The 26110-nt window shown below is 38.7% G+C and overlaps 1 protein-coding gene across 5 annotated transcripts in view; it reads left to right on the top strand.

Annotated features, from left to right (window-relative positions):
• The window catches only part of slc11a2 (solute carrier family 11 member 2), a 70984-nt gene extending 46436 nt beyond the window's left edge, over positions 1-24548 (top strand). For 4 of the 5 annotated variants that reach the window (XM_008103524.3, XM_062966442.1, XM_062966440.1 and 1 more), the window contains 7 exons: positions 660-779; positions 1291-1440; positions 2673-2746; positions 4194-4347; positions 9150-9203; positions 17378-17410; positions 23622-24548. In XM_008103524.3, the coding sequence (XP_008101731.1) occupies positions 660-779; positions 1291-1440; positions 2673-2746; positions 4194-4347; positions 9150-9203; positions 17378-17410; positions 23622-23699 (663 nt within the window). In that variant the 3' untranslated portion in view covers positions 23700-24548. The remainder of the gene's footprint in view (positions 1-659; positions 780-1290; positions 1441-2672; positions 2747-4193; positions 4348-9149; positions 9204-17377; positions 17411-23621) is intronic. The other variant, XM_008103526.3, reaches the window with a different exon arrangement.
• The last annotated feature ends 1562 nt before the right edge of the window (positions 24549-26110 follow it).

Below are 26110 nucleotides of genomic sequence, written 5' to 3'. Positions count from 1 at the left end.
TGACAGATTGCTCTCAGAAAAATGAATGGCACCTCTGTTTTTATGAAGTACCTTCTTCAGATCACGATAATATTCTGGAAAATGCCTGAATCTGCCAATGTATTTTTTTGGCTGATCACATAAGACTGAAAGGATTTTGTTTTGGGGGGAAAACAAAAACAGGAGTGAGGCTTTATTCAGGGATTATGTCAATATGTCACACATCTATATTGTAAAAACTCCACACAAATTCTTGTTACCAAAAGTGGCTCCAGATGGATTAGCAGCTGTCTTTTTACTCTGAGCTTAGCTGGGAGAATGAAGTCAGATACTTGATGGGTGTGAATTTTCTCTGTATATATCATTGTCCAAGATCCTGTGTGTTTGTGTTCACATATTTTATTTATCCTTCTTCCCATCCATCCATCCATAGCAACAGTGTAGGGCCATTGCCTTGGAGAAGATGAATAGCAGCCCCCTTTGCATAGTTATAAAAATGATTTTCTGCACTGTCACCTTGGCTTTTCAGTTTTATGCTCTGTTTTGAATAAATTGGTCATTCTGATCCAAAGAACAGGGTTTAAAAAATCTATGGTTTAATACAGAAGCATGAGTAGGATTTTTCCTACTTGTGCTAGTTTTGCTTTGGTAACCTTGCTACTCATCCTTCTTTGATTTAGGGAGTTGTCCTGGGTTGTTACTTTGGCCCTGCTGCTCTGTACATCTGGGCAATTGGGATTCTTGCTGCTGGTCAGAGTTCGACAATGACTGGGACGTATTCTGGACAGTTTGTCATGGAGGTATTTTCTTTTTCTTCAGACTCGTTGGCTTACATTTGTTTACATGTTTATTCCTGCCTTCCCCATTGTGTCCATATACAATATTTTAATGCCTCATTTTTTCTCATGCTTTCAGTTATGCTGTAGTTCACAGGGTCTGGCTGCCTCCCATGTTTTGGGTAGTCGTGAAGGAATACTATTTGATATTATTCTGACCAGTGTTTTTTCCCTCTAGAGTTGCAGCTGAATGTTCAAATTAGAGTAAATCAGTCATAGAAGGATTCTCAGTCAAGAGAATCTCTTGATTATATCAGCTATGGCACATAAACTATCTGACATTCTTTATAGACAGGGAAAATTATTGAGTAAATAATTAAGCTTTAGCATTTGGTTTACAGTATAGTTCTCCAGTGAAGCCTTCATTTTTAAAATGCAAAAGAAAAATGTTCATGTGGCTTGTACCCTTAACCTCTCTTCATTTTTTCCAACACTGGCTCTCACATTTTAATCCTATTTTCATGCTTTGTTTCAGGGTTTCCTCAATCTGAAGTGGTCACGTTTTGCTCGAGTAGTTCTGACCCGCTCCATTGCCATCACCCCAACCCTTTTGGTCGCTATTTTCCAAGATGTGGAACACTTAACTGGCATGAATGATTTTCTCAATGTTCTTATGAGTTTACAGGTAAAGAGCAATTATGCCGATATGTTAATGCCACCAATAAAATGAATTCTAAGAGGTTTGGGGAGTCTGGAATCTATGAGGTTTAGCTTAGTTGCACAAAAACTGAACTGAAAACAAACTTGACAAGTAATCCAGACAAGGAGATTAAACCGTAACTACATGGAAACTGAAGTGGTTTAACAGCACCATTAAACTCTTATGAGGAAAGAAGGAGTGATCACAAAGTCAATCCAATGATACAAAATTTCGTCCACATAAAAAAGGAATAAGACATTATCTTGACATGCTATACAGAGATGGTTGATTGAAAAACAACAGAATCTTTTTATCTTTTCTGATCTTATTCTGGTTTTACCAGATATCCCAAAACCTATACAATGTTTTTTGGTTTTATGAAATGCAGCAGGAAACCCATGCACTTGAACTAAATAATTTTGTCTATGATAACAGTTCTACTTGGAAACCACTTTGATCACAAGGTTTTTTCCTTAGTTTTTAAAGTCCTGGAACTGTTTCTAGTGTGACATTTGTAGATAGGCTTCTCCTATCTTTTCCTGTGTTTGATTCAAAATCTTACCCATGTTAGGGATCATATTTCCTTCAAGCATGAATCTTTTGATACCAAAATATTGCCAGGGTAGAGAGGTCACTTTGTGGAAGATGGAGAGCTAGGGTTGTGGGGTGAGCACATCTTCTTCAAGACTACAGGAGAGAGATCAGATGCAAACATATGAGGAGGAGAAGGTAGGATTTCCTCAAGCTAGCTGCGCTGGTTCCCCATCTTTCAAAGGCAGCTATGTGTCACATTGAAGAATGAAAACATCCTCATCTAGAATTATTAGTATTGCTTTAATGGAGAGGAGGGGGATCCCCAGTGAATGAGCCTATTGTGGCTTACAGAATTTCTCCTGTCAGGTCAACCCTTTACTGAAGGCCCATCTACTCATAAAGGAGACAGGGATAAGGCAGGGTCCTCTGTATACAGCAAGCCAGCTTCACTGCTTCCTCCTTTCTTCATGCTGGGAAGGAAAGCACATGCAGCCTGTATTTCAAACTGCAGATTAGAACTTGGTCAGCTCTCTTGATCAGCTGATTTAATCTTTCCTCACCTCCCTGCTGGTGCTCAGTCCTGGAGTTAGTGATGCCAAAAGGTGTGCCCATGCCATTTGATACTGCTTAGCCTTCTGCTGATGCCCCTGGATTAAGTACAATTTCTTTTTCATCCTATGCAGCTCCCTTTTGCATTAATCCCAGTCCTCACATTCACCAGTTTGCGTCCTGTAATGAACGACTTCGCTAATGGCTTGTAAGTATGAAGAATAGCATATATCTTCATTATTTGAGTGATTAAATAGTATGGACTATATAAGAAATTGCACTTCTTGGAAGGCATTTTTAATGGGCTTGTTGCTATTTGGCCAAGTTTAGTGCCTTACCAGCTGGTTGTCTTTGCCATTCTTACCACAATACTTATAATCTTGTAAATCTTAAGGATGTAATTTGCCTCTATGGCACAAAGTTTTTGTGATAGGAAACATAATATATGAACGTGAAGATGACTATATTATGTGGTCACAGACAATTATAACAAAAGATATCCATCATATAAAAACTAATACAGAAAATAAATACTATATTAGAGACAGAGAAAGCAACAATTTATCAGTTTATATAAGGTCATAAGACAGAATAAACACAGTATAATTTTAAAAGATAAAAATGTGTCTAAATAATTTCATAAATCTGAGCATCAGAGAAAATGAATTTTGCTACAATTTATTAGCATCTAGTAATAAATAAATCAAGCCCCAATCAGTTTATTTTTCTAGAGAATTTATTAAATACTAGCTTAGGTACCTGGTGATGCCTGGGATAGGCCTTTTGTTACCTATTTATATGAAATAGTCATTGTTTGCTTTTGTTTTTATGAATGCTTTTATTAGAAATGCATAATGATGTTGGTGAACTACTACTTCAAACATTGCCAGTTAATTTCCCCCAAAACCTGCCAGTATTCAAAGTTTCTCCTGTGTATTAAAGGATCCTTTGGGACTATATGGGTTAGAGCAGTCCCAAAGAATCTTTTAATACACAGGTTCTCAGCTTGTGGGTTCTCAGCTTGTGGGTCCTCAGGTGTTTTGGCCTACAATTCCCAGAAATCCCAGCCAGTTTACCAGCTCTTGGGATTTCTGGGAGTTGAAGGCCAAAAGATCTAGAGACCCACAAATTGAGAACCACTGGGTTAGAGGAATTGCCATAATTGATGGAAGCTGCCCCACATAAGCAAAAGTTCCTCTCTCCATTCAAGTACCAGCATAGCAGTTTAATCTTGCCTAAACAAACCCAGTTTTTCCTTTCTTGCACCAAACATGAAAGCACACCCTTTTTCCTTTTTACTTGCATGGCATTACTTTTCCACCACAGACATTTCGGCGTCCCACGCTTTGCAACGTTCCAGATGTGTTGGATGGTTTCTATAAAGGTCCTCAATTGACTTTCCTTTTGTGAGCCTTTGAATGAGTGCTGTGCCTGCTCCATTGACCTGCATCCTATTCTTAGTCCCAACTAAATTATACCCAGTGATGGAATTTACCTGTATATTGACTCATCGTTCAGCAAGTGATTTGATGGGTCAACACCAGTTGGGACAATCAGTAGAATTCCAGCTATTGCATTTGTCAGCTATTTTCCTAAGTGGTGTTCCCCAGCCCATAATGTCTTGTTCTAATGCTGCTTTCTTAATTGTTTTCTAGGGGCTGGAAGATTGCTGGGGGAATTCTCATTCTTATAATCTGCACCATTAACATATACTTTGTGGTGGTCTATGTTACTGCCCTGGGACAAATGGTATTTTATGTGTGTGCTTCCATTCTCAGCATTGTCTACCTTGCCTTCGTGGCATACTTGGTAAGTGAACAAAGGGATATGGGCATGTTTTCTTCCTTCCCAGGAAGACTGCAAAATTGTATCCCTCCAGGTGATGTTAAACTGCAGCGCTCATTGTGTCTGATCAGTTGTCATACTGGTGATTCTTGAGAGTTTTTGAGATCTAGCAATAGCTTCCTCACCTCTTTTTCTACCTTATTAGGTAGTGTAGCATATCTCTGTTTTAGGCAAGGTCTGTTGCTTCCAGTGGGTGATATACTTCCATAAATGATGGAAGTCAGTTTCCCACTGCTATTTTAATTGCAATGCTTGATCTTTTTCATTCCATTTATAGTTGCTTGTGTATGTGTCCCACTTTCCATTTTTAATTCTATTAGCCAGAGAAAATGAAGTCAAATGTTCAACAAGATAGAAGTGTGTTCAGCAGCTTCATGATGGTATTCTGACATATTTACAAAACATTAGTTGTATTTAAGGTGTTGTCAAAGGCTTTCAATAATAATAATAATAATAATAATAATAATAATAATAATAATAATAATAATAATAATATAAACTTTATTTATATACCGACCTATCTCAAGGGACTCAGAGCGGTTTCCAGCATAACAGGAAACATAGAGCAATTAAAACACTTATACACATAAACAAGAATGCATAAAACAGATAATCATAAAAACACATAACCAAGCATTAAAACCGAATGTCAGGTCTCCATCAATAAATCCGGATATAGTGGACAGGAATTAACATTGGTATGGCCAGCTATAAAGTGCTAGATGTACCAGGTGCTGCAATACAGTGCGGGCAGGGATGGATAAAGTGTGAAGCAAGGGCATAGCTAGAGGAATCACTGGGTTGCTGCAAGTTTTCCGGACTGTATGGCCATGTTCCAGAAACATTCTCTCCTGACGTTTTACCCCCATTTATGGCAGGCATCCTCAGAAGACAGGGGAAATCCAGACTAGAAACAATCAGCGCCAGCTAAAACCTCCTAACAAAGGATTCCCCCCAGGCAGTAAGCAGCCAGTCCTTGAAGTTGCAAGGTCATTTAATGCTAATCAAGGTGGCCAAGTTGTTACATAACACTTGCCTCAAACAGACAAGAGTTCTTTCTCCCACCCTGGATATTCTACAGATATATAAACCCCACTTGCCTAGTTTCCAACAAACCTCATAACTTCTGAGGATGCCTGCCATAGGTGTGGGCGAAACATCAGGAGAGAATGCTTCTGGAACATGGCCATACAGCCTAGCAAACTCACAGCAACCCGTTAGTTGTATTTCTGGAAATACCTTTCCTTCATATACGAGGAGAGAGATTCTGCTGTCTTTCTCAAAACTCCTACTCTCCAGGAGCTATGGTTGAATTGATCCCATCCTCTTTAGCTCAATGAGTTGCAAACTCAGCCTTTTAAGCATAAATGATAAGCTTGCTGATGATATTTTAAATGGTTTATTTCAATGGTAAAGTCTCTGTATGGCTCCTGCTGAATGCCTTTGAAATCCTGCCAGCATTGACCCTGAAAACAGTGCTGCATTCTCACATGACATCATTGTAGGAGATTTGTCCTATCAAAATAAATGAAATAAAATGATAGACCATTGTTTTTCGTAAGGAAGAGAGTGGTGAGCCTTCATACTGTGACGTAGTGCTCTTGAATATATTACTAAGTAAAATTGTTGAGACTGTAAAGGTCCTAAACTACAAAAGACCCATTTCTCACAGAGAGAACAGAAAGTTGAAATCATGCCAGGCAACATTTGCAGGCAACACGTGGCAATTCAGCCTCGTTTTTCTCTTTCTGTGTTCAACATGTGGAGAAGTGCAAGGAAGGTACCCTCTGCTATCGCTTATTATTAATCAGCTGTAAGAATAAGGCTTGGGAGAAGGGAGACCTGCATGCCATGGACAGGGATTTCTCAGTCTGCTAAAGACCAGCTTTCCTGTTTAAATCCCTTTTCAGCTATGAAATCCACTAGCTGACTTTGGGCAGGTCACATTTTCTCAGTCTCAGGAGAAGGCAATGACAAAATGTGATAGAGTTGCCTTAAGATCATCATTGACCAGAAACTTCTTGAAGGCAAGCAACAAAAACAACTTACACATTTACATAGCTCCCCCACTAAATGTGTGTACTTGTGACATGGTTACTGGGCCATCAAGTTGGTTTCTAAGTCTGAATAAATATAGGAAATGAGTTCATATGTGTCAGTTTTTGGGATTGCACTATTGCACTGTGATTAAAGTTCTTTGTGCTCCATAAGGCAACTCTTATTGGAGAAAAATCTTTTTAATACTTATTAAAACAACAGGGTGCATGTGTCACTTTAGGAGACATATTCCTTTGTATTTAATTGAAAAGAACAAATGGCTTTTCTTTAATATAGTGCCTGCTGTGACTGTTGTCTCATCGAAAAACAGAGAGCTGTTTTGTCAGAACTGTCTGCTAATGCTGTTAGGCGTGTTTAATTGGATCAGAGCTTCTACACTGAACTTGAAGAGTTACTTTACAAAATTAATATGTTCCCATTGCTTGTTGCAATGTTGACAAAATTGACTTATTGCTAATAGTGCTTATTTCAATATTAGAGAGCCATTTATTATTTTCTCATTAGTTGTTTTTTTGGGGGGAGGTAGGTTCAGGATGGGTGAGAGAATGAAATAAAGTGTGAAAAAAGCACCCAAAATGCCCTTTAGAAACAGATTTCAAAACTATTTAGAAAACATAACTCACTGCACACACATGTGCTTCGGGGAGGTATTATAACTCCTACTAACTGCATTACTTGTGAAATTTAACTTTGGCTTCTCATTTCTGGCTGTCCCAAACTACTGCTGCCTTATATTACAAGTAATTATGTTGCTTGCAGCTCATCATTTGTTCCTATAGTTACTTAAATAAAATTCCTTGCAGAGAAATCCTAGGAGGACAGGATAAAGTGATAAATTGCCCAATCAAAAGCCATGTTTGGAACATGGCCATACAGCCCGGAAAACTAACAGCAATCCATGTTGGTTTCTGTTGGAAGGAGATGAGGTGGAACAAGATAACTATGGGGAGAATACGTATATCCCCCCCCCCCCCCCCCAAGATCAAGATCTTCCACACTGCCCCTATATCCCAGGATCTGATCCCAGATTATTTGGTAGTGGAGACTCATATAATCCAGTTTAAAACAGGTAATCTGGGATCAGATTCTGGGATATAGGGGCAGTGTAAAAGGGGCCTTACTTCCAACTGGAAAGGTTTTGAATCTAATAGATCTGAAGTTTTATTCCAGCCTACACTAGGTATCGCCCCACCCCCTTTTTTTCCTAATTTTTGTGCCTTTTCCACCTTTTGAGCCTCAGTCTGGGGGAAAAAAACCTTCTGTAATCTTCCCAGGTAACATAGGACTGTGACTTCAACTTCAAAAACCATTTTCAGATCTTCTGGAAAATTTCAATTCACTGTCAGGGCTGTCATTTGGGATAATTAGAAGCGACACTATGCTATTCTTAATTTATTTTGGGCATTTTTAAAAGGTGGTTCATTGTTGTTCAGTTTTGTTTTTGCTCTTTCTAGTCTAGGGAAAAATCCAGTTTGGCAAATCCGGGCACTTCATTAAAAATATATTTTTTCAGCTAAAAAAATCGATGAGTGCTATTGGTTTTTCAGGGTCAGAAGGCTACCAGGGGCCATGCTGCCCCCACTGGGTGACATGTAGGGCACAGGCCACACAATTCCCCCTCCTTAGATGAGATAACAGGAATTATCTTTCAATACTTGCTTTGTAGCTATTTTCCTGAGGCATTTTTCCCTTGCAACATTTGTTTTCCTGTTCCAGGAGCTAAACAGTCCATATCAACCTTATACAAGTTAATGATTCGTAATTCAAAATGCTTGGGACCACAACTATTTTGGATTTCAGATTTTTGTAAAAAAAACAAAAACCCTAGGGATGCCTGTATTTGTATTTGTATTTCCCCTCGGGGAGATAGGCCGGAACATAAAGATTATTATTATTATTATTAGTAGTAGTAGTAGTAGTAGTAGTAGTAGTAGTAGTATTTGTACAATATTTACATATACATATACAATGAGATATCTTGGTTTCTCAAGTCGCTCCTGACACACACAAACAAAATCTTGGAGATGAGACACAAGTCTCAATGCAAAATTATTAATGCTTCAAATTCATCTTATACACATAGCCTGAGGATACAATAGTTCTTTTAACAATTTTGTGTTTGAAACATTGAGTGCATTGAACCATCAGAAAGCAAATGTGTCACCCATGTGGACAGAGTATTTCGGAAGTTTGCTCAACCTGCATTTTGAAACCCACCTTCTCTCCAAAATGACATTAAAGGAAGGAGGCCTTATGGGAAGAAGAGTGGTATTATGCTGTTATCATCCTGGTTTTTGGTGTAAAGCTCTTTCAGCCACTTTGGAATTGTGCTGTTTTCAGTTGTTTTTGTGTGCCTTCAAGGTAATACTGATGTACAGTGAACCTGTTGAATGGTTTCCTTAGCAACATTTTAAATGCCTTCCTCTTAGGCTGAAAGAGAGTGACTTGCCCAAGATCACCCAATGGGTTTCCATGGCCAAGTGGGGATTCGTCCCTGTTTTCCCACTCAAACTAGTATGCAGTAAATTTGAATCCTGTTCTCCCAGTGTCCCAACACTCCAAACACAACACCATGCTGGCTCTCCACATTTATTTATTGTAGCTGCCAAGATATGATTCGTATGTAGTGGTGATCCTTCTCCCCCCACCCCAACTTGTATTGAAATTACCACTCTTTAACTCCATGCATTCTTCCTCTATCCTTCCAGACGTGGCAGTGCTTAATAGCGCTCGGGATTTCCGGCCTGGCCTGTGGGCACACGGTAAGAGTCACAAGAGCCTTGCTTACTGAAGAGCCGCCTGCCTCGCCAATTAATTAATTAATACTGGGTCTACCTGTATGTGACAGTAGCCATCAGGGCCAGTGCGTTTCTATGGTTTACTCTGTGAACATGTCCAAATGTATGTGCAGTTTTGCACAAAGTTTAAGATTGTAGTAAAGATGTAAAAGAAATAATCCTAAATGTATATAATGAGAGATCCTTTGGTTGTTCTTCTCCTTGTTGTTCCCCTATCATCACGTTCAGGAGGAGTGCCAGTTTCTCTGCTGTGGCGCTTCACTGGCTGCGTATGCAGATAACACTAGAACGCTTTGGAATGTATTTAAAGAGCAAGCATTATATATCTGCGCTGGGTTATATCCAGCCTGTGGAGATTTTCTTTAAAAATGATAAAACAGCATCAAATAACATATCCTAGACTGCACTTCAATAAAGTGGAGCCAAACAGGTTGTATTGATGTTCACATTTGGAATAAGGAGACCTTTGCCCGGGTTGCATGCTTCAGAGAAACCTAGATCTTGGGAAAGCTATTTATTTTGGATTAGATTTTCTAGTCAGTATGACCCAGTGGCCAAGCTTGCAGAAGGATTCTGGGGCTCATAGTCCAAAAAGTTAATATTTCCAAGGTGGTGAATGTGTGAGATTATCTCCGTGATACACTAAAATAGTATGAGGAATGCTGGGTGGACTCCCATTTGCTTCTTAATGTGCTAGGGAGCCATTTTCTCCATTGGGGAGCATTCAAATCTGCCACCCCAAAATGGTGCAATCTAGGTAATGTTTTACCAGCTAGTTCAGCTTAATGTGGAAACACTGCCCCATATCCTCAACTGAAAACTTCCACTAATAATTCAAAGTGTGTATAAATTAATGCCACTTATGCTATATACTGTCCACCCACCAACTCTTCAACTAAGGAGAAATTTGCAGTTGTGCCAAGCAAGTTCTCCATTTAACATGTAGGCAATGGAAACAAAGTTATGCCAGTGTCCAAGTGGGTTGGCTATCTTCTGCAGGATTTTCAGATCAGGAAAAATTGAATGGCTGCCATTTTTGACAGAAGTGAGAGGGGGAAGCTCTTGGCCTGGCCATTCCCACTGTTTGTCTTCGATTGAGAATTTGACCACAGCAAATTCCATCTATGTGTATATGTAATATGCCCACTGGAATATTTCTGATGGTGTTATTCTGAGTAACTGGACTCATGGAGTCCCCAAACAGCTACCTCAGCTCTCTTGAATGTGTGTTTACCAGCCTGTGGGTTCTTTCCACCCAAAATTGTTTGACTATAATTTCCCTAATCTCTCACCTTTGGCTGAGGCTGCTGGGAGTCCGCACTCAACAATTTCAGAGGATAAATGTTGGGACTACTACTCTCAAGTGTGCAAGCCCTTTCTTTGTTAAAAAGGAATGCTTTATTCACATTGAACAGGAGCTGCTGCTGGGACATATATACTTCCAAAGTGCCTCTTAGTAATGAGGGGACATAATTTGTGTTTCTGTTTCTCCAAACCATAGTTAAGGACTGACTGTAGCTCTGCAAGCATCTCTTTCCTCTGTTTTCATCTGAAGCAGAGATTTTGCTGGATAAAACTTAATTGGCTTTTTTAAAATCCAGAAGCACGAGGGGCTAAAAAATGAGAATCTGCCCATACGTGAAAAAAAAAATGCTTCCTATATTACTTGGTGTGCAATTCTGGGGGACAGCAAGGAGAAAATATTTTATGTTCATTGTTTACAACTTTTTACTTTTGTGATTCATCTTTTTTCTAATGAAGTGAAATAGTGTCTGCATTTACCATAATTCCTTGTAGAATGTTAGAGTTACAGTCAGGTTTTCTGGGTCACATTGCAAGTGTGAAAACTTGAACCCTCTTCTCCACTCCATCCAAGAATCTCCTCTAGCCTTTAGCATGAATACAAATTTTAAAATACATGCTTGGTGATGTGGCATGTGCTATAATTGACCCATCTTTTTAGTCTGTCTGTGTTTCTCCTTATTTCCCCCTTAACAGTCTTTATGATCATGTTGCAAGATCTTCCATCTTGCCATTGCATTTCTCACAGGAAGCTTGGTGTTGAGGGAAAACAAGTGGGAGCATTAAGAATGTTTAAAAAATTGTACCATTGAGCCAGACAGATAAGGATTAAATGATTTCTTAGATGCAAAGTAATTGATTATTTTTTTTATCTCCATGAATATTCATTGAACAGAATTATATATCAAGAATTTATAGTATAGATTAAAAAGGTCCAGAGCAAGTCTCACCTGATTATGGGCAGTGTATGTTCCCTAAAATTGTGATAAGTAACAAACTGTAAAATGTGGCTGATGAGGAAATCACTCAACTTCTATTTTTTTGTTTTGATTTGGTCCTTAAATGGTCTCGCTGAAAACATTTTGAACCCCAAGTAATGTTTCTATTCGTAAAGGGGAAAAAATGAGAGAAATCTTGCAATTTGTCTCAAGCAATATTTACATGAATGTTATGTCACTGATCCAAAATGTAACCTTGACCTCGTAAAACTGATCAGAATTCTTCCTTTGCTAGGCTAGAAATTTCAGAAATAACTTAAGGGGAAGTCAGGGGAAGATGAAACTGGTTCTTGAAAGATTCAGATTGTGATTTATTTTTAATTCTATTAATTTTCCATTTGTATGCTGTGACACTAATTATCCTGTTTGCTTGATTGAAAGGCCTGTGATCACAAACAGAGCTCAATCTATATATATAAAAGAGTGATGGCATCACGGCGATTCACAAAACAACAAAAGTACAGGCCCCCCAACCTCAAAATTTGACAACACAACCCATCATCCACGCCTCAAGGTTGATACAACAAAAAGAAAAGAAAAATAAAGTCCTAATTAGAGGGAGAACAATAATTTTTTTTATCCAATTGCTGCCAGTTTAGAGGGCTAATCTCTGCCCACTTGGTTGCCTAGCAACCAAGGGATAGCCAGGTTTCAGGGGACAGGCAGATTTAGGCCTCACTTAGAGGTCTTCCACAGATTATCTAATTTGCACTGGATTATATGACAGTGTAGACTCAAGGCCCTTCCACACAGCTATATAACCCATTTATAATCTTATATTATCTGCTTTGCATTGATTATCTTGACTCCACACTACCATATAATCCACTTCAGTGTGCATTTTATACAGCTGTGAAGAAGGGGCCTCAGATAATCCAGTTCTGAGCAGATAATATAAGATTAGAAATATACAGTAGAGTCTCACTTATCCAACGTAAACAGGCCGGCAGGATAAGTGAATATGTTGGATAATAAGAAGGGATTCAGGAAAAGCCAATTAAACATCAAATTAGGTAATCGTTATACAAATTGAGCACCAAAACATCATTTTATACAACAAATGTGACAGAAAAAGTAGTTCCATGTGCAGTAATGCTATGTAGTATTTACAGTAGAGTCTCACTTATCCAACACTCGCTTATCTAACGTTCTGGATTATCCAACGCATTTTTGTAGTCAATGCTTTCAATATATCGTGATATTTTGGTGCTAAATTCATAAATACAGTAATTACTATATAGCATTACTGTGTACTGAACTACTTTTTCTGACAAATTTGTTGTCTAACATGATGTTTTGGTGCTTAATTTGTAAAATCATAACTTAATTTGATGTTTAATAGGGTTATCCTTAATTCCTCATTATCCAACATATTCGCTTATCCAACGTTCTGCCGGCCCGTTTATGTTGGATAAGTGAGACTCTACTGTACTGTATTTACAAATTTACCACTAAAATATCACAATGAATTTAAAACACTGACTACAAAAGCATTGATTATGAAAAGGCAGACTGCATTGGATAATCCAGAACATTGTATAAGCGAATGTTGGATAAGTGAGATTCTTCTTTAATATGAAATAAATACTGGGATAGAATAATGCAGAACAATATAATCTCTAAAACCAGGACAGTAAATAAACAGGGGAATTCCACACAGGAAACAATCAGGGCCAGCTAACACCTCCCAACAAAGTATTCCCATCATCAAAGTCTGGCAAATCCTGTTTTCTCAGGGCCACAGACAGTAGAAGCACATAAAATATCGCAAACAACATCACTCTGAAAACAAGGGTATTCCAGACAGGAAACAATCAGGGCCAGCTAACACCTCCCAACAAAGTATTCCCATCATCAAAGTCTGGAAAATCCTCTGTTTTCTCAGGGCCACAGACAGTAGAAGCACATAAAATATCACAAACAACGCCACTCTGAAAACAAGGGAATTCCAGACAGGAAACAATCAGGGCTAGCTAACACCTCCCAACAAAAAATTCACTCAGGGAGGAAACAGCCAGGCTTTAAAGCTGCAAGGCCATTACATCCTAATCATTTTTCCTAATTGTAGCATTCATACTTGCCTCCAACAAACAAAAAAAACCAATCAGAAATATTGTATATTCACAATCTTTAGGAAATAATATCCCCTGATGGCACAGCGTGTTAAAGCGCTGAGCTGCTGAACTTCTGGACTGAAAGGCCACAGGTTTGAATTGGGGGAGTGGAGAGAGCCCCCACTGTTAGCTCCAGCTTCTGCCAACCCAGAAGTTCGAAAACATGCAAATGTGAGTGCATCAATAGGTACTGCTCCGGTGGGAAGGTAACGCCGTTCCTTGTAGTCATCCCACATGACCTTGGAGGAGTCTACGGACAACGCCGGCTCTTCGGCTTAGAAATGGAGATGAGCACCAACCCCCAGAGTCAGACATGACTGGACTTAATGTCAGGGGAAAACCTTTACCCTTCACCTGAACTACCACCAATTCCTCAATACTTTATTTCCCATACCACCATACTTCGCCACAGCAACGCGTGGCCGGGCACAGCTAGTCCCATATATAGAGTGTTATGGACCACTTGTCCAAGCCTACAATGTACTGTTGCTTAATCTGGAGTTGGAATGACCATTGCCTTTTTGGAAACCTATATTCTCTGTTCTTTGCAACAAAAGCAAAACTGTATTGTTGAAGGCTTTCATGGCCGGAATCACTGGGTCGCTGTGAGTTTTTCAAACTATATGTCCATGTTCTAGCAGCATTCCTAGGAAAGAGGACCATGCTGGAACATGGTCGTACAGCCCGAAAAACCCACAACAACCCAAAAGCAAAAGTCTCTATTCAGATTACATTTTGCCTCTATTGCCTATTCACTTTAATAAAGTGAGAATATTATTTTACATCCCAATTTTTGAGAATACTTCGCAGTTAAATACTAACTCTTATTAGGATTAACCATTGACCTCCTGTTCAGAATATTCATACACATAGTTAAGGATCATCAAGTCCTGTTTAAAGTGGGAAGTTTCAAGGACACTAAATAATATACTGAATTTGAACCAGTGACATCACTAAAATATCCAATTGAGGAATGAGCCCCTAAATCAAGGGGCACTGAGCTGCTTACAGAAATGACAATTAACACCTCTTCAAGGTGAAATGATGCACCCAGTCCAAAAATGTAGAAAACTTAAGTGTCTTCTATTAATGATATGCATACTGGATATTAATTTTGTCTAGGTGTCTGAATTTTTTGCATGTTGTGGTTTTGTTTTGTGAAAAAACAATATTGTTCAAATAATTGTTTGAGAGAAGAAAAAAATGGTATGTGCTTCAGGCTTCTGTTAGGGTTTAGTTGGAATTGTACTCTCATTTCTCCACAGATAAAATGCATTATTTCACCTTTGCAGTGAAATAAGAGAGGATTAGTATTCTGCTTCTAACAACTTGATTAAGCATTAACTGGATTCTTCCCTTTCTCCTTCATGAACACTAGATTGTAGCTTCCCACTTGGTAACAGGATATGGATATCTTTCCTGCTCCAAAATGCTTTGGGGTGTGTGTAAATCTTTATAAGGAATAGTGAGGTGCTTCTATTTGCGTAGAACCTTGGGCATTTTTAGGGATGAATCTTCACTTCCTATTGTAAGCCAAGAGTTGCTGAAATGAAGTTCCTAAATCTTCTTAACTGCTTTCCTGTTTATCTTGCCTCTCCTGGTTTTATCTGCACTAACTATATACATATACTCGATCGCTTTTCTTCTGTGAAGCCCAAAACTGACTGAACACCCCATCTCAATAGGGACATGGTTTTTAATTATCTTTTGCAAACTCTGAGGATATGTCCTGCAATGTCCATATAAACTTGGCAGCATCCTTCGTGTAGAGTGCATTGTTTTATGTCTTCTGTTTTGGGCAGCTTCACAGTTTACACTCAGGCTCGTTGGAGATTCACATTATTACAAATGGCCAGCTGTCTTCAGCAACTCTTAATTTTTCTTCTATGCACTTTAACTTTGTAAGTTCTCAGAATGAAAATAGATGGACAAACTATCTCTTGAGACGTCAATTTCTTTATGACTCTATGTGAATATGGTTTGAGTTTCTGAAAATCGAAGTTACGTAGCAATCATGTACTAACATTTGTGCTACATTTTGGCTTGTATGGTCTGTGAAAAAATGTCTATTTTTTATCTAACAAACTTGTCTGTATTGGCAAAAAATCAATTAAAATGGAACATTTTTCAGTTTGGGTCTCTTTGTTTTATAAAAAAAATAAAATATCACAGATTATCCTTTAGGTATAGTGATATAATTTTTATCACAAATACACAAAACTATTCTCGCAAGACCTGTACACACATTTTCGCCAGTCTAGAGAACAAGCAGTTCCTCTCCTCCATTCACAAGAGAGTGAAGAAATTCTGCAGAAACACTGGCAAAGGACTCCTTGCTAATGAAAGAAGTATGGACACTCTTTTGACTAGTTGTTAACAAGAATGGTAACAGTTAAGAATGGTGGACATAGTTAAACATGAAGAGCATTGCAATTGGAAATCAAGTCACCCGCCAATGGATGGTTGTTGTTCAACTGCATTTTGCAGCACTCTTCACCATTGACTGGGCAGATTGGAGCTGATGGGACTTGCAATCCAATGGCATTTAGAAGACCAAATGTGTTTCCCACTCCCTGCTTTAACAGATTAAACTAGAGGGCAGTATCTTCATTGTGCTTAGGGATGATTGTAGAAGCAACAGCCAGATGTTTCTCAAACATCTCCTGCTCTTAACCTCCTAGTACACTTTCTATCAGTGTGGGTTTATACTAGAGAAGACAGGAGACTTAGGATGCCTATACACTATAGAATTAATACAGTTTGGAACCATTTTTACTGCCATGGCTCAATCCTATGGAATCTTGAGATTTGTAGTTTGGTGATGCACTAGACCCATGGACAGAGAAGATGAAACACCATGTAAAACAACTTCCATGATCCCATAGTAGCAAGCCATGGCATTTAAGAGAGGCATCAAACTGCATTAGATACACCCTTGGTGTATTTTTACCTGTGAAACTTTTACGCTGCATCTTTTTGATGGATCTCAGGCAACATTTCTTTTTAGGCAACCTTACGAGGACAATAAATATTCTGCCTTCACTTTTAAACCTCTGGTTTGCTATTTCAATTTGACCAGAGACTATTTTGTAATCGAATGAGGGCCCAGTAACCAACTAATCCTGTCCACCCAGTAGCTTGTGACATGGATTTTAACTCCCCATCTAGTGCAAATAGTAGTAATAGAGGCTTTGAAGTGATGCCTCTTTCTTTGAAATATGACAGACATCAGATTGGGTCTGTTTGTGTGTCTGCAATTAAAGGAGGATCTGCTGATGTTTGTTCTTGAGAAGGGAATAAATAAAGAGCATTTTCCCCTTTACATAAATAAAGATTAAGAGATATTTGGGGGGGGGGGGGAATTGGAAAATACTTGGTGTCTAATTTTATATTCTTGGTTTAGATGCACTATTTTATTACTCTTTCTGCATCATTTGGTTTCTAGTTTCATGATTCAGAAAGTAGGCTTACTAAAGCAAAAGTATACATCTCTAGATGTCAAATCTTACTAACAGAGTTAATCAAATGCCAGCAGATCAAATGAATATCCTTCAGATGACAACTTCTAAGTTAGCAAATTGTTTTCTTATATGTTATGGGTAAGTGCAGCATGCAGAATGAAATGACTCGTTCACTTCTTACACAAAAGTTCATTCAAGTTATAACTTGAATTCTAATATATTATGTATTATGGGTATTTTCTCTCCCCCTCTTTTATTGCAAGCTTTCCCTGGCAACTTTAAAGGCCCTGGAAGGTGTAAGTAATTATTTCCTCTCTAAGAAACGTTCAACTTAAACTTTGTGCAATATATAAAATATTACATTTTATTTTTTAATTCACAAGTTGGTTTTGTAAAGTTTCAGTGTGTTAAATAGTTTGTCTACCCTTTTAGTTCTGTCCCTCCATAACTTTGAAAAAATTGTGGAAGCTTAAACTCTTCTTAAATGTGGTTCGGACAATGAAAATCAATATGAAATTAAAGTCAGAAGAACAACAAGGCTTCAAAAATAAAATAATGATCCTCTACATTTATCAGTTTAGCATAGATTTAGCAACTTACAACACGTGTATATTTATTACCTCCCAGTTAATTGTGGGTAATTTTTTCTGTGCTTTCTGTAGACGACGGAGTTGCACTCATATAAAGTTACATGTTGTGCAACACATAGATGATAATGTTTAGTGGATTATGTATGCCTTTCATGATGACTGCTATGTTTTCCAAAAATATTGGGAACAAAGACTTTATTCTTATTTCTGTGACTTCAACAATCACAGCTGTTTGCAACCGAAATACATTTTAAACAGGCCAGTTCCACTTGGGGACCTACTTAACGATATGTGAGGCATGGTTGACTCTCTGCATCATAAATTAGGAAATTATAGAATCATACAGTTGGAAGAGAGACTACAGGGACCATCCAATCCAACCTCCTGCCATAAAGGAATACACAAGTATAGCACTTTCAAAAGATTATTCTGTTTTAAAACCTCCAAATAATTTCATGATTACTCACGCTACAACTAAAACAGGATACTTCACACACCCAGCTGTGGCAAATGTACATGACCATTCTTACTGCACATAAGAACTATCCTGACTCTCTGATCTTGCCATTCTAGGTATATGCAGAAACTAGTATTTTTTCTGACATGTCAGTGAAACAGTTAAAGAAGCATCACCTTCCTCAGCAGTTGGCTGAAATACAAGCATGAGGCCTATGTACAGTTCCACAAAACTAAGATTGCCCAACACTTGCCTGTCTGATCCATTGAGTCTTGGGCTTGCTCCAGTGTGCACTTTTCAATAGAAAGGAACTGCTTGAACACATCATCTTCCATTAAAATGTGCGGGGGAAATCACACATCTATTCCCAAAATAAAACTCTACATTCACAAGTATTGACTGAAGGGATATAGAATCACGTTTTAATGATTAGCCCATCGGCCATATAAAAACATTTAATACATACATACAACCCGTGGTACAAAAGAAGTTAAAATAAACAAGCTGTTAACTAGATCCCATTCGAGTCAAATATCTACCTGAAGGGATATACTGTAATTATCATGCTGGTGTGAAAGAACCAAGTAACACCAACCTGTCATACCCCAAAATTATTATTATTGTAATATTTATTCGTACCCTGTTTTTCACCCAGGACTGGAAGTACTATTAGTTCCTACTCAAGCAGTGTCCTTCCCTGTTACACATAGACATATGCATACAGAATTACTTTTCTAAATGAAATAGGAAGAAAAGAATTTGAGCAAGGGAAACAGACCATCATTCTAGGTTCTACCATGGAACCATTACGTCCACGAAAAGAAATAATCCAGGAGTGTTTTCTAAATGAAGAAAGTTTTGTTTTTTGACAAAAGGTAACACTTCTATTGTGATGCAAATTGTCAAAGGTCGGAATCCACTTTGTCAGATTTATGAATAGCTATGTATTCCACAAAAATGAGTGGATTTGGGCTTTGAATGCAGAAAAGTGAAAAGTAAAAGAAAAGCGGTTTTTATGTCACCCATATAAACTACATCTATATATATAAAAGGGTAATGAAATTTCGGCCTAGGACAAACCAACAAAACTACACAGAAACACTAAACTTGGCATCACAACCCCTCATCCATGCCTCTACGTTCATACAACAAAAAGAAAAGAAAAATAAAGTTCTAATTAGACGGAGAGGAATAATTGTTTTTATCCAATTGCTGCCAGTTAGAAGGCTAAGCTCCGTCCACTTGGTCTCCTAGCAACCCACTCAGCCCAGGGGACAGGCAGAGTTAGGCCTCACTTAGGCTTCTTCCACATATTATCTAATTTGCATTGGATTATATGGCAGTGTAGACTCAAGGCCCTTCCACACAGCTATATAACCCATTTATAATCTTATATTAACTGCTTTGAACTGGATTATCTTGACTCCACACTGCCATATAATCCACTTCCGTGTGCATTTTATACAGCTGTGTAGAAGGGGTCTCATATAATCCACTTCTATAAGTTTATAAATATACAGCAGAGTCTCACTTATCCAACATAAACAGGCCAGCAGAACGTTGGATAAGTGAATATGTTGGATAATAAGAAGAGATTCAGGAAAAGTCGATTAAACATCAAATTAGGTAATCATTATACAAATTAAGCACCAAAACATCATGTTATACAACAAATTTGACAGAAAAAGTAGTTCCATGCGCAGTAATGCTATGTAGTAATTACTGTATTTACCCTTTACCTTAATTACCACCAATTCCTCAATACTTTATTTCCCATACCACCATACTTCGCCACAGCAACGCGTGGCTGGGCACAACTAGTTAATTTATATAAAAAACAAATTGACATGTTACCCTTGAGGTTTAAGAACAAAACAGAACATCTATATAAATTAACTCTCATATCAGGATACTTGAAAGTGTGTTCCAAGATCTCCATGAGGCAGGATATTTCGAAAATTGGTAAACAGAAACCACAGCCGGAAGAATATTCCAGGGGGAATTGTGACATCTCAGCTCCAGTTAGTAGTGCATTTGTGTGACTCCCAACTTGGGAATTCCCAGTTATGGGATTGGCATAGTCCAGTGGTTCTCAATCTGTGGGTCCTCAGATGTTTTAGCCTTCAACTCCCAGAAATCCTAACAGCTGGTAAACTGGCTGGGATTTCTGGGAGTTGTAGGCCAAAACACCTGGGAACCCACAGGTTGAGAACCACTGGCATAGTCAGATGTATAATACAAAGACATACCATATGATCTGCCCTGAGTCCCTTGTGGAGACAGGGCGGAATATATGCTACGTATGTATCACGGAATTGCAGGAAACGTTCTCAATTCCCCTCCATTAAAAGCCTGATCCCAATCTTCATGTCATCTTCATGGAAAAGGAACCCTCTGAGAAATCGCATGAGACCTACCATGATATCTACTCTACTGCTAACCCACTCTTCAAGCACACCATGCAAAGTGTCATTTTCAGGTCATTGCAGTACAACTTTGGGAGAAGCTCAGAAATGGCTAGAAAGTGATCGTTACACAAAAACCTTTATGCTGTCAGCCACGTGCATTGACCCAGAGTATGATATAACTACTCTTATCAACTCTTGTGGCAAAATTTTCAGTACCCATTTTTTTAAGCCACATAAATTCCTTGAGAAAGTCAGGAAGCATATCTGTAAGGCCAGAAGCTGCCTGCTATAGACCAGGCCAGAAAAAAAGATCATGACGATAGCAATTGTCACCTTAAGTTCCCTGCGGGATCTCTTCCATAATATCAAAATTGACATCCAGAATAGACAAAATGACAAACCTTTCTCCCAGGCCGTGGGCGGAGGATCTTTCCTTTCTTAGGGGCAGGTCTTCAATCTAAAGAAACTAGTTACCAGCAACAATGAGTCACAAAACATGAGATAAGGACCTGGGAGCAAAGCCCTACAATCAGCGCCAACTGTCTATATATCTATTCCAGTGACACAATCATGTGATCAAACAGCCACACCGATATTATCAAAGGCTAATTCACTTACATAATTCACTTCACCTGATATAGAGTATCAGCTTCCCATAATGGTTTTCAGTCATTAATGAATGTAAGGCCAAAGCGATCAGCCATACACTCATGAAAGGTGATGCTTCAGATTTAGGAAGCAGTTGGGCTACATTGCTATTTTCTAAGTCATCTGCCAAGAAGAAAAAGGAGACAATGCTAAGTTGTAATTAATTTGCAAAGTGAGCAGTGTAGGAACTTGGCTCATTAAAAAGTGGGTGTACAAAGTCCCTCATTTAAGTGTGGATTTTCTTTTTTTTCTTTCTTTTTGCATTCCCTAACCACATAGTGACTGGTCCTGATTGCTGTGACTAGATGCTGTACTCATTTGATTGAATCTTTAATTACCATTGTACTCCTTTTCATTTGTAATCTTTTCAGTATGGTTACACACCCATGCACACTTTTCTTGCTTTGCTTGGCATTTTGGCTTCATTTTGTAGTACAAGTGTATCCTCTCTTCTCTATTATCATAGTGTATGCATCTATTTATCGCATATATAGTATTTAATTTGTCTATTTAATAAACTGAGCTTTGGCCTAGAAAAAGATGAGGCTCAACAGATTTTTAACAATACAGTAGAGTCTCACTTATCCAACGTAAACGGGCCGGCAGAACGTTGGATAAGCGAATATGTTTGATAATAAGGAGGGATTAAGGAAAAGCCTATTAAACATCAAATTAGGTTATGATTTTACAAATTAAGCATCCAGACATCATGTTATACAACAAATTTGACAGAAAAAATAGTTCAATACGCAGTAATGCTATGTAGTAATTACTGTATTTACGAATTTAGCACCAAAATATCATGATATATTGAAAACATTGACTACAAAAATGCATTGGATAATCCAGAATGTTGGATAAGTGAGACTCTACTGTATTAGCATATTGCCTTATACTGAGTCAGACTATCTAGTCCTCCTTTGGCAGCTACACTGCAGGTTTTCAATCAAGTTTCCTTCCAAGCTGTACTCAAAGATCCTTGATATTGCTATTTACTAGTGGCTGCCCATCAAAGTACCAACCAACCCAAATCTTGCTGAGTTTCCCAAATAAGATATTACTAGGTATGTTTAGGGCAGTACAGTGGAATAAATTGTACTTCTACTGTTGCTTGTTGACCGACCTGGCTAGTCTTTATGAATGTGTGATTATATGAACATTTCAAACATTAGGAACAAGAGAGTGCCACATGTTTAACCAGCACCCACTGTCTCCAGCTAAGGCAGTGTTTCTCAACCTGAGGGTCGGGACCTCTGGGGCGGATCACGAGGGGGGCTTCAGAGGGGTTGCCAAAGACCATCAGAAAACACATATTTCTTAAGGTCTTAGGAACCCAAATCCCGCCAGTATTTTCTGTTAGTCATGGGAATTCTGTGTGGGAAGTTTGGCCCAATTCTACTGTTGGTGGGGTTCAAGGGGCTCTTTGATTGTAGGAGAACTATAAATGTATTGCTAACTATATTGTTTTATCTATTTTTGTAAACCGCTCCGAGCCAAATTGGGAGTAGCGGTATACAAGTCCAATAAATAAATAAATCCCAGCAACTATAACTCCTAAATGTCAAGGTCTATTTTCCCCAAATTCCACCAGTGTTCAAATTTGGGCATATTGGGTATTCGTGCCAAGTTTGGTCCAGATCCATCATTGTTTGGAGTCCACAGTGCTCTCTGGATGTAGGTGAACTCCAAAACTCAAGGACAATGCTCACCATACCCTTCCAGTATTTTCTGTTGCTCATGGGAGTTCTGTGTGCCAAGTTTGGTTCAATTCCATCGTTGGTGGAGTTCAGAATGCTTTTTGATTGTAGATGAACTATAAATCCCAGCAACTACAACTCCCAAATGACAAAATCAATCCCCCACAACCCCACCAGTATTCAAATTTGGGTGCATATTGGGTATTTGTGCCAATTCTGATCCAGTGAATGAAAATACATACTGCATATCAGATATTTACATTACGATTCATAACAGTAGCAAAATTATAGTTATGAAGTAGTAATGACAATAATGTTATGGTTGGGGGTTACCACAACATGAGGAACTGCATTAAGGGGTCATGGCATTAGGAAGGTTGAGAACCACTGAGCTAAGGGCTGTCCAGACAGTGGGACTTATAGTCTACATGCAAGGCAAGGGGATGTATTCTGCATACTCTTAGCTTCAACTTGGACAACGTGAATGTCAGAATTGTACCGAAAAGAGGACGGGATAAAAACAGCAAGTGTGCTTGGAAAAATCAAGGATTGAGGGGGGAGATAACACTTTTTTAAACAAATACCTGTCCCTCTTAATAGGATGGCTTCATACTTACAGGTATGAACCTACCTGAGTAAGTGGCTGTTGGATACTGCTACCAAGACCTTGTTCCTAATTGCCTATTTCTTTTCCCTCTCTTATTTAGTACAACCTGGGACTCATTTCTCGTCCTGAACTCTTCCTCCTCAACAACATGGATGCTGACTCGGTTACGAGTAGATGAACTACAGAAGAAGGGAAAAAATTTAAAAGGGGGGAAAAGTCCTCTTATGCTGCACAAAACCAAGTTCTAGTTGGTTCAAAAGTGAGTGTATATGCTCCAGAGAGACTCCTGTTTTCTATGAGGAGCAGAAATGAGATGGAGGGAGGGGGAAGTGGTGCTGTTAAGGATTGCCTGGAAAAGAGACTCCGTTCAAGTTACCAACTGTGAAAGCTGTTAAAGTGCTACTGACACCATACACTGTGAAGGGGGCAGAAGGGTACATAATGATGGAGAGAAATCTTACCTTTTTATGTGGGCCAAATACCTGCAAAATGTGGGAGAGGGCATTTCCAGAAATGGAAGAGCAAAGGAAAGTGCTCTTCTCTTCTTACTTTCCCCAACACAAGCATTATCTTATCCCATCTGTTTTCCTCCTATTTGGCTTTATTCTTTGCCCCAGGATGCAACTGGGGCCTCATCTACACTACTCTATATCCCAGGATCTGATCCCAGATTATCTTCTTATCCTAACATTATATGGCGGTAGAGACTCATGTATTCCAATTCAAAGTGGATAATCTGACATGACATCCTGGGATATAGGGCAGTGAAGATCCAGCCTGGGAGAAAAGAGGTTGGGTGAGAAGTTGAAGGTTGGGGTGAGGAAGCAGGTAAGAGAGTTTGGGTTGGTGTGAGTTTTCCGGGCTGTATGGCCATGTTCCAGAAGCATTCTGAACATAATCATGCAGCCCGTAAAACTCACAGCAATCCAGTGATTCCAATCGTGAAAGCCTTTGACAACACAAGAGAGTTTGGTTCTTTCTTCTCACGTGCACTCCCCCCCCCCCCTTGAAATCTCTCCCTTTTGCCTTTTAGGTAGTGAGCTGTATTTCAAAATACTTGCCCCATCACTCTCTTACCTGTAGAAATTTCTACAGGTTTTTAATCTTTTTCAAAAATAACACGGGTAGTCATATACAGGTTGTTTCAAAAAGATGGAGCTGTCATTTTGAAACACTCTGTCCTTATCAGTTAAAGTATTGAGCACTGTCCATCTTTCTAAGATACGAAAATGACTACACAACCTTCATCACCTTCAAATTTCTAGAAGCGGGTAGATATTATTGAAGCAATATTTTTCTTGAAGGTTTATAAGCTGAGCTACGATCCCATTATTGGTGGATTGCATCTAGAACTACTTGTGAGTTAACTGGAGTCTATTGGTATTAATTAGCCTAGTCTAATCATGCCAGAGTCTAGATCTAATCCACTGAGCTCAGATGTAAACCAGAAAGATTTTTGAAACATAACACTATATGAGAAACACATGTTGACAGAAAGGACAACCTCCGCAGAAGCCTTCATGAAACAATGCCTTGAGGAAAATTGTTCTTTCATTAGGCAGCATAAAAATCCTATAAAGGAATAACTGAATGAGCAGGAATATATGTCCCAAGGAGAGTTTGGACAGAAAAGTAGCTTGGTAGATTTGCTGGAAAAATTAGTGAACCAAGTTATGGGCTCTTCTTGACTTTTTCTCTGCTCAGCTTTTTCCTTCTTCCCAACACCCATTGTTACTCACTTCCTCCACTCCCATTTATCCATTGTGACATAATCCTTTCCTCGAAGCCACACACAACCCAATTTCTAAGCCTTCATAACTTCCTGAAGTTTGCTGTCTTTATTTGATACTAATGCATACAGCCAGCCTTGCATGTTTGCCAGTTTAACTTTTGCAGATTTGACGATTGACAAATGTGATTAATATGGTCTCTCAAGGAATCTCCAGGCTCTTCGGCATAGCTTTCTAGTCAGCATCTGCTAGCAGTTGGCCATAAAGTTCTGCCAGAGAATCCAGAAGTTACAAGAGAAAACACATCTCTAGGTTCTTGAACACAGTTGTGGCAGAAGTTGAACATAACGTTCAACTAGAGGACTTAAGAGATTCCTGGAGAGCTGTTCTCTTAGGTAAACAATAGTAGTGTTTTTCACTTTCACAAAGTCCTGTAACCCTAATTCCAGAGAATGTGTAGGGCTGACTGTACTTGCTTATTTTGCCACAGGATTTGGGAGATTCGGTACAAAAAGGAACTGTTCGCTTCTGTCTTATGATACTGCAGAAAATATGTTTTTGAGTATTATCATTCTCCTCCTCCAGCTAGGTCAATCATACTCCCACAGAAATGCATGGGAAAAGGCATAGGATAATAGAATACAGGGGAAGACTTAATTATGAATTTTGTGACTGAGGACACATGTAAACACAGTAAAACAGTTGAATCACCATGGTTTCCTCCCAAGAATCTTTGGAATGTGATGGCATCATTGCTAAGAGAACTCTCTGGAGGCGATGGTATGGTTTCGAGGAGAGCAACCTTGGATATAGTGGGTCTTCCTTCCTGCAGCCAGATCCTCGCTTGTGGTCTTCCTTT

Source organism: Anolis carolinensis, unplaced genomic scaffold (assembly GCF_035594765.1).
Source record: "Anolis carolinensis isolate JA03-04 unplaced genomic scaffold, rAnoCar3.1.pri scaffold_20, whole genome shotgun sequence".
Lineage (NCBI taxonomy): Eukaryota > Metazoa > Chordata > Lepidosauria > Squamata > Dactyloidae > Anolis > Anolis carolinensis.
Note: the sequence above shows the minus strand (reverse complement) of the source record. Positions and strands in the feature narration are given on the sequence as shown.